Below are 8,542 nucleotides of genomic sequence, written 5' to 3'. Positions count from 1 at the left end.
TGGTCTAGCCCCTCAAACTGCCACGCCTCCCTCTACTCCTCTGGCAACTTATGACTCTGGGACCCAAGGTTTTGACTGCCAGCAGGTACTGATGTTCCAGTCAGTGCTGCAGAGGCTACTCCTGAGTCTTCAGATCCAGGGGAGACACTATAATCCAATTACCCCCACACTGAATTTCAGGATCGGTCACCCTGGCTCCTGGGAATCCTGAATCACTAGGAGACCCACTGCCCTGGACCCCTTGGAGCTCCGATTAGGGGGAGTGGGGGATGTCACACTATCACCAAATCTCAGCCCCATTTTCCCACTTAGTTTAACTGGATACAGCCCTGCCCTAGACTGCCTATAGTATATTCAGACATGGTCCCTCATGTAGATGGACAAAGTGAAGCCTAGAAGGGGTAAAGGCCTCACCACGCAGCCAGACCCTGCTGAATCTACTTTCATCCTAGGCTGAGCACGCCCACCAACCACCTGAGCGAGCCCTCCTGGGTTGCCACCATCAAGTTAGCCGGCTCCCTGGTAGCCGGGCTGGAGCACTTCGACTTGCAGGCCACCCATTCCAACTGAGTGTAGTCTGTTCAATGGCTTCTACCTTCCCCTCCTTGACAATAAAATAACCAACATCCAGATGCCTAGCTGCCTGTTCAAGTCACCTGCTAAGGGTTGAAGGAGTGGGGTGGGGCATGGCAGAAGTCTCCATGCAGGCACCACATCCTAGAAACAGGTTGGACCCAGAGCAATAGTAATGGAAGTTCCATTCATCCACCATCCAGACTGATGGGGCCCAGTGAGATGGTCTCATTCCCCATAATACCATCAGCTCCATTTCTGAGCTGATCTCGTGCCAAACTCAAGGGTTCAGCATAAATCACTCTGGAAAGCAGGAGTGGTCATTCCCATTTTACAGCTGGGGAAACTGACTCTGGAAGGCTTGAAAATGCCACATATGGCCCGGCTAGATTTGGACTCAGCCTTAAACACCTCAAGAATTACAAGGCAGGAAACATAGGCTGGGGGTATAGGAGTTCGTAAGTCCCAGCACTAGCTCAGGAAAGTCAGAAACCAAGACAAGCCCATGCCAGGGCCCATGCCTTTTGTTTCAAGGTCTCAAAGTGGTATCCCACACAAGGGTTCCATTTCACATATTATTGAAAAAACTGGTTTAATTCATTGCAAACTTTTTTTTTTAATTGGGATACTTCATCCCCTTCACTAAAAAAAACTGGTACCTTAGACTGGCCCTCCTGTGTCCACAGCCAGGTGTAACAGTTCCTCTACCCAAGGCCTGTGCTCCTCCCGGCCACACTGCCACAAGGACCCTGCAGTGGGCATTTGTTTTGATACCTCTGCAAAGGCCACTGGACCAAGACCGACCCTGAGGGTCCTCAAACTTCCAAGTTTTTCAAGGACAAGGACTTGACTCCTCACCATTCCACCTAGGGAGACAAGGACTTAGGAGAGAGAATGTCCATCTTTATTAGAGGAAACCCGCACTGCAACTGCTTTCAATAATGTAAGCTCTGCCCCACTCAGTTCCTGCTGGGCTCAGACGATCATTTCCAGCTGCCGGGCATACTCGATGACCTGTTTGGCCAGCTCCGTGGAGGGGATGGTGGTATCTTCTGGTTTCTGCTGCTGGCTGGCAAAGCTGTAGTAGTTGTTGAGGCCCAGGACCCACCCTCGCTGCAGAAAGGGAGGGGTGAGAGATGGGTGGGGTGATCACATAGGCTCCCTCCCCACCCCATAGAGCCAGCACTTACCCATGTAGGCCCTGGCTTGCTTTACTAGTCATAATTTACCCGCACAACTCTAGGCAAGTAACTTCACCTCTCTGAGCCTCAGTTTCTCCATGGTTGAGACTAGGACCCTAATCACACTCCTCTTCAAGTCTGCTATGAGAATTCAATCAACACTTGTAAAGTGCTAAGAATAGTGTTTGGCCCACTAAATATCAACCGCTACCATCACTCAAGGTCAATTTCACCTCTTCTAGCCAGGGTCACTGCACCCCATGCACCAGCATGTCCAGGGGCACTGCTCCTGCACAAATACCCCAAACCAAATGAAGCAAAGTTGTGTGGGGAAAAGCGACAACCTCCAAGGAATTCTGTTAAGGACAACAGCCAACATGTACTGAGTTTTCACCTCCACCTCGTGCCAGATGCTATGCTAAGCTCATCCCACATGTTAAATTCTAGCCTCATTCTACAGATAGGGAAACTGAAGTTCAGAGAAGTTTGGTGACTTGCCTGAGGATATACACCTGGATTTTTAAACCTGGGCAGTCTTGCTCCAAGTCCCTCCAGGCCACCCTCATAGCTATTAGTAAGTGCACCCCTTGGCCCCATGACCCCTTGCACCCCAGCCACCTTTTTGGCATAGTCTGTCATCTTTTTGGGTGTGTTGAAGAAGAGGATCCGGGTGGCCTCAGTAAAGAGGATTTTCTCGTAGGCCTTCTCGATGCATCCAGCAATCTCATCTCTGGGGGAAGATGAAGTTCTCACTATTGAATACAGACAGCACTCCAGGCTCTGTCCTCCCTGATCTGACATGAGTAAGTTCTGACCCTTCAATTCAGTACCAACTACTGGAATATGTTTGTTACCTGTCCTGTTTAACCAATGGAGGCTTAGGGAGAGAGGGAGAAGCTTGACCAGCTTGCAAAGCCAGGGCCACACTCAGGTCTTTCTGACTTCCTGGCCCAAACTCTGAATTCCACTCCCAGACACAAGGACTTCAGGCTATCTGAAAGCCAGCCTGGGATTCCCACGTAGGGGGTCTTTTCACATAACACCACCCCCTTACAAGGGTGCTGAACTCCATTTCTAGATCCAATCCTGAGGGGGTTCCTTGTACCCTTGCCAAGAGGTATCATGATAAACACTGAGTAGAAAAACTGCAAGGCATGGAGTCACTGAAACAGAAGGGGTTAGCTTGGGGGGAGTTGGGTGGGGATGACAGGGAGGGTGCATCTGTTCTGAAGTATTTTATTTCTTAGGCCAAGCAGTATATGGACACTCACTTTTCACTCCTTTAATTTTGGAGTCAAAATATTTCATAATTAAAAATAACCCAAATCCACAAAACTGCCATCCTCACTCCCACCACCTGTCTGGGCTTGGGAGGAATGGAAACCCATCTCAATCTGATACTCTGCCACCACCTGGACACTCTTTTACTTCTCAAAGGACTTGTAAATGTCATGCCCAACTTCCTCTGTGATGTCACTTGTGCACAGAGCAACCCCCAAAGGGTTAGTGGGATTTGAAGGCCCCATTTTAAAGAAGTGGAAACTAAAGGCTTCACAGTTTAGGTGATCTGAGGCGAGGTCGCAGGACTCATGAAACACCTCTAAGAAAGGCAGCATGGTCCCTGGTTGCTGAGCACTGTCTAGTTGCTAAATCAATGCTCTGGGTCTGGAATGTATAGGCACACTGGTAAACAGCCCAGAGCGAGATGAAGACTGTTTTCCACAATCTCATGACCAGTTCCAGTGCATAGAAAAAGAAAACTGATGTGCCCAGTCTCCCCAGATCACAAGTGGCCAGAATGGGATTCAGTTAAGGGCTGCCTGACTCCAGATTCCAAGCTCTTTCTGAACACCACAGAGGCCCTGGTTCCCCATGAACCTGATAGTGTCAAGCAGGATGTCGATGAAGAAGGTATAACTCTCAGCAGGGATGTTGCCTTTGGCCAGGAACACCTTGTTGTAGCTGCCCTCCATTAGGTACTGTGGAGACCGAGGGAAGATGAGAAGATGAGGTAGAGACAGCATAGTGGCCTACCCTCTGAGGCTTCACCATACTCCTAGTGCTACCATAAGCCCCACTCTGCTGGAACACCCATTCCCCATGCAGAATGGGCACCTGCTCTACCAGAAAGGCCTCTCTGGTTTACTTACACACACACACACACACACACACACACACACACACACACGCACACGCGCGCGCGCGCACACACACACACACACACACACCCAGCCTGCCCTGCGCTGATATGTACCGCAAGCCTATTCCTCCTTTGCCCAAGCTGTGCCGCCTGCCTTAACTGTCCTCTCTCCCAGCCTCTCCCCACAGCCAAATCCTCCCATGAGACCTCAGCTCTAGGAATTACTTCCTAACCCTGGGTACTAAGGCTCTTCTCTCACCCTGCTGACCTTGTTCTCGAAACACTGTCTTCTTTGCTACCCCTCAGCCAGGCGACCAGGCATGTTTCTGCCTTGGGACCTTTGGCAGAAGGTCCAGGCTACCTGGACCACTGTTCCCCTAGATGTCCACATAATTGGGTTCTTTACTCCTCTCAAGTCTTTTTTTCAAATTTCACCTTTTCAGCAAGACCTTCCCTGACCACCCTATGTCATGCTCCCAAGATCAGGGATTTTGTTTTGTTCACTGTACAGTCTGAAAACCAACCACAGTGCCTGGCACATGGCTGGTGCTCAATATTTGTTGGACAAATAAATAAATGAGTCTATGAACTGAAAGATGGGTGAACCCTATCCACTTCTCCAGGAAACCCTCCCTAATGTCTGTCCTTGCACCACCCTCCTTAGCCAGGCCCTTCCTTTCCCTTTCTCCAGACTCACCTGCTCAAGGGACACAGGATGCTTGATGTATACATTGGTCTGGATGTCCTTGGCAGGCAGCCGCTCCAACTCCGTGTGGAACTCAGCCACCCGGTTCTGAGACAGCAGGAAGAGGAGGTTAAGGCCCAAGAGCTGGTGCATGTACGCGGACTCAGGGAGCTGTTCCCTGTGAACCAGGTTGAGGGAACCAAGGTAAGAAGAACTTAGGTACCTACTGTGCCTCCACTCCAGACTTCAGGGACCCCTGATGACTGTCTTAGGCTGTCTCCTTGGAGAGGTATTGAGCCCTGGGTTTTCAGATGAAACTAATGTCCAGAGAGGTATGAAGAAGTCACAAATCATATGGGCCCAAGTGAGTGACCTCACTTCAGTAAAGTGACTCAGCCTCAATTTCCCCAACTGTAAAATGGGGTATCACCACAGCACTCATATCACAAGAGGAGGGTAAATGAAGAAGGGTTAAGTGAATTAAGTGATTTAACCTAGATTAAAGTGATTAGAACAGTACCTGGGCCCAAATAAGTACTGTACAAGTATTAGTTATGATTATGATATTAAGAATCATCACCTTTATTTTAAGGGGGGAAGTGAGCTTAGGGAGGTAAGGTCATTTGCCCCAGACCACATAATCGGATTGACAAAATCAGTTTCAAACTCCCGGTTGTCCTGACTTTTGATGTCAAATTCTAATCATTAATCCATGCAGGCACCACTGAGCTATAAAACCATTCAGTTTTATATTCACTGAATCATGCCCTGGGCCTGGCCCCATGCTAGGCAAAGTTGGGACACAGCAGTGACCAAGACCCCTCTGCCTTTAGGAGGCTCATAGTCCAGCAGGAGAGACAGGCCTGGGATAGGAGAAGCACAGGCGGAGGGGTCAGGGCTGGGATGGGGGCAGCTAGGAAGAGTGCTGACACTGCATTTGAGACCACAGGAAAGAACGAGGCCTGGAACCTGAGGGTTATGGAGAGCCATGACAGGTTCTAAGCAGGGGATCAACATAGTCCAAGTTTAGTGTCACAAAGATCCTACTGGCTGCCATGGGTGGGGGTGGGTGGAGGAGGAATGATCCAAGGGGTTAAGGCTGGGGCCAGGGCATACGAAAGGTAATGGTGGCTACACTGGGAAGTGGAAATGTACTGTAGGAATGTGGAGGGGGAGACAGAATGGAGGCCAACAGAGACTCAGGGCCTCAAGGCCAACCTCCTGAGCCTACAGTCTCTGGAGATGGAGCTCGGCAGAGGAAGTTCCCAGGCTAGAGCACCAGGGATCAAAGAGCCGCCATGTAACCCCTCCAACCCCAATCAGGCAGAGTCCCATCCTCACTTGTAATCGAAGTAGTAACATTTGAGCTGGGCCATGTAGCGCTCGAAGGAGGGGATGTCCTTGCGTAGGATACTCCACTGGGCCCCAATCTCCAGTATATCACCTGTGGGTGACAGGGCAGACTCTCAGTTGAATGAGTCCCTCTCCTGACCACCACAGTACTATTCCTGCCACGACCCCCAACACATTACTCCCCACCAACTCCAGTGACACTCACGGGCCAGAATGAGCTGCTGTTTGGTCAGTTTGGTCCCTGTGGTTGGCAGGAAGTTGAGCTCCAGCAGAACCAGCTGACAAGAAAGAATGGAAAGGGAAAAAGGAAGGAAAGAAGATGGGAATTCAAGTAATGGTTACTTACCTTTTCTAGGCCTTGGTTTCCCAATCTAGAAAATGTAACGCATCATCATCGCTTACTCATTAGGTTGTTATGAGCATTAAAGGAGTCAGTCCTCATAAATCCTGAGTGCTCATTCAGGATTGCCTCACATTACAATTATTAATAGCCTTACTGGGGAATCAGGAGACAAAATCCATGCCTGGCCCAATGGAATCAAAGTGGTGGTGGGGGGAACGGGGACACTAGCACCTTCAGTTCTTGCAGACCTTTCCCATAGGCTATTGCAGCGGTTCTCAACCTGTGGGTCGCGACCCCTTGGGGGTCGCCTAAGACCATCGGAAAACACATATATAATTACATATTGTTTTTGTGATTAATCACTATGCTTTAAGTATGTTCAATTTGTAACAATGAAATTGGGGGTCACCACAACATGAGGAACTGTATTAAAGGATCACAGCATTAGGAGGGTTGAGAACCACTGCTCTTTTGGGTTGAGCCCAGCTTACTCCCCGCAACTCCAATCTACACAGCGAGGGCGGGAGGGATGCTAACCCCCCGGTATAGTCCAGCCCACACCTCACTTCTTATCTGGCAACACCCCCACTCAAACTTGGTCCAGCTCGCAGTATTTCTACTTCCCCATAAACACCTGGTCTGAAGCACCATGAGCCCCACTCTAGTCCTCTAAGACATTTTTTTGGTAGGTTTAGTCCAGCCTTCACAACTTGGCTGGCCTCCCACTCCCTACAGATGCATCCCTAACCCCAAGTATCTCAGAACCAAACTTGGTCCGGTCTAGACTACACAGCCCATTATCTCAGCCTTCTTTCATCACCGTATCCAGGCCTCGTTTCCCACTTGGTCTTATCCAGAACCCGCCACCAGAAAAACCCCGCCCTGCCACTCCAGCCAGGTAGGGCCCCAGCACCGAAACTTTGCCCTCTCACTGGTTGTGCCCAAACCACTCTTTCCATCACCCCTCCACCGTGGGGCTGCATTTGGTCGGTCCCGGGCCCCTCTCACTTCTTCACCCCAAGTCCGCACTTTGGCTGTTCCGAATCCTTCACTCTATTTGATCCCCGACGTGGTGCGGTTAACCCCGCGTCTGGAAACTCCGCTCCGTCTAGAGCCAGTGGTTCTCAACCTTCCTAATGCCGCGACCCTTTAATACAGTTCCTCATGTTGTGGTGACCCCCAATTTCATTGTTACAAATTGAACATAATTAAAGCATAGTGATTAATCACAAAAACAATATGTAATTATATATGTGTTTTCCGATGGTCTTAGGTGACCCCTCTGAAAGGGTCGTCCGACCCCCAGGTTGAGAACCGCTGGTAGACCCTCGTGGCGCCCCCGGCCACCCCTACCTTGAGACGGCCCAGCCCAGCTCTTCCCCACACTTGCTGAGGTTGGGGCTTTTACGGTTCCACTCGCCCTTGAGCTGCTCGTACATGCCGGCCGCGGCCTGCAGGACCGCGCTCGAGGCCGCCGGAGGCCCCGAGGTAGAGGAGCCCACCCCGGCGTTCAACGCTGCAGCCGCCATCTTCCGTGATGCGGCAAACCGCCGGCGCGAGTTACGGCAGCGACGCCTAGCGACCTCACCCAGCGGAAGTGGGCCGAGAGGTGGAGCCCAAGCTGGGGGCGGGACTACGACTGCGCGCCTCCGCCCGAGGTGCCTTCGGCCCGCCCTTCGTGAGTACGTCGCTCAGAGCTCGTCTGCTGTCTCTCAAGATGGTGACTGGAAGTCGCCTCCCGCCTTCACTGAAAATGGCTGGGTCGCAACCCTTCTCGAAGCCAAGAAGTGGCAATGGTGGAGCCATTTGGAAAGCTGTGTTATTCTTTTCATTTTACTAACGGGCTTTAAGAGCCTGCCGTCATCTTCCAAGAGACTAACAGCTGAGATTTGAACCTCAGCCTTTCTCTCTAGTCCAGTGGTTCTCAACCTTCCTAATGCAGTTCCTCATGTTGTGGTGATCCCCAATTTCATTGTTACAAATTGAACATAAAGCATAGTGATTAATCACAAAAACAATATGTAATTATATATGTGTTTTCCGATGGTCTTAGACGACCCCTGTGAAAGGGTCGACTGACCCCTAAAGGGGTCGCGACCCACAGGTTGAGAACCGCTGCTCTAGTCTTTCAGTGCATCCTTCCACATTTTCTCCAAGTTTTTGCAAATTTGCACAAACTTTACAAAAAGCATCCAGTCTTACGGCTTTAAATGGCTCAAATAGATGGAAGATTCCCAACTTTTTTCCCTACTCCCAATTCCTCCATA

General features: G+C 50.4%; 2 protein-coding genes across 2 annotated transcripts in view; one reads left to right on the top strand and one right to left on the bottom strand.

The window, feature by feature from the left end:
- GGN (gametogenetin) overlaps positions 1–570 on the top strand; it is a 3,742-nt gene extending 3,172 nt beyond the window's left edge. The window contains exon 3 of the mRNA XM_023760565.1: positions 453–570. Coding sequence (XP_023616333.1) covers positions 453–570 — 118 coding nt within the window. The remainder of the gene's footprint in view (positions 1–452) is intronic.
- Positions 571–1,455: 885 nt separating this feature from the next.
- On the bottom strand, positions 1,456–7,846 carry PSMD8 (proteasome 26S subunit, non-ATPase 8). Its single transcript, XM_006096662.3, has 7 exons — positions 7,637–7,846; positions 6,138–6,210; positions 5,921–6,023; positions 4,592–4,757; positions 3,633–3,733; positions 2,373–2,484; positions 1,456–1,686 (listed from the first exon to the last, which is right to left on the bottom strand). Exons 1-7 carry the CDS (start codon positions 7,802–7,804, stop codon positions 1,549–1,551), a joined length of 861 nt encoding a protein of 286 aa, XP_006096724.1. The 5' UTR covers positions 7,805–7,846; the 3' UTR covers positions 1,456–1,548.
- Positions 7,847–8,542: the final 696 nt, after the last annotated feature.

This window comes from Myotis lucifugus, unplaced genomic scaffold, assembly GCF_000147115.1.
Source record: "Myotis lucifugus unplaced genomic scaffold, Myoluc2.0 scaffold_185, whole genome shotgun sequence".
Lineage (NCBI taxonomy): Eukaryota > Metazoa > Chordata > Mammalia > Chiroptera > Vespertilionidae > Myotis > Myotis lucifugus.
This window is presented reverse-complemented; position numbering and strand designations above follow the sequence as displayed.

Coding starts and splice junctions, on each gene's coding strand:
- PSMD8 (XM_006096662.3), bottom strand. CDS start 7,804: ATGGCGGCTGCAGCGTTGAACGCCGGGGTGGGCTCCTCTACCTCGGGG. Junction 6,024..6,137: donor ACAGCAGCTCATTCTGGCCC/GTGAGTGTCACT, acceptor TGTCACCCACAG/GTGATATACTGGAGATTGGG. Junction 2,485..3,632: donor ATCCTGCTTGACACTATCAG/GTTCATGGGGAA, acceptor ATCTTCCCCCAG/AGATGAGATTGCTGGATGCA.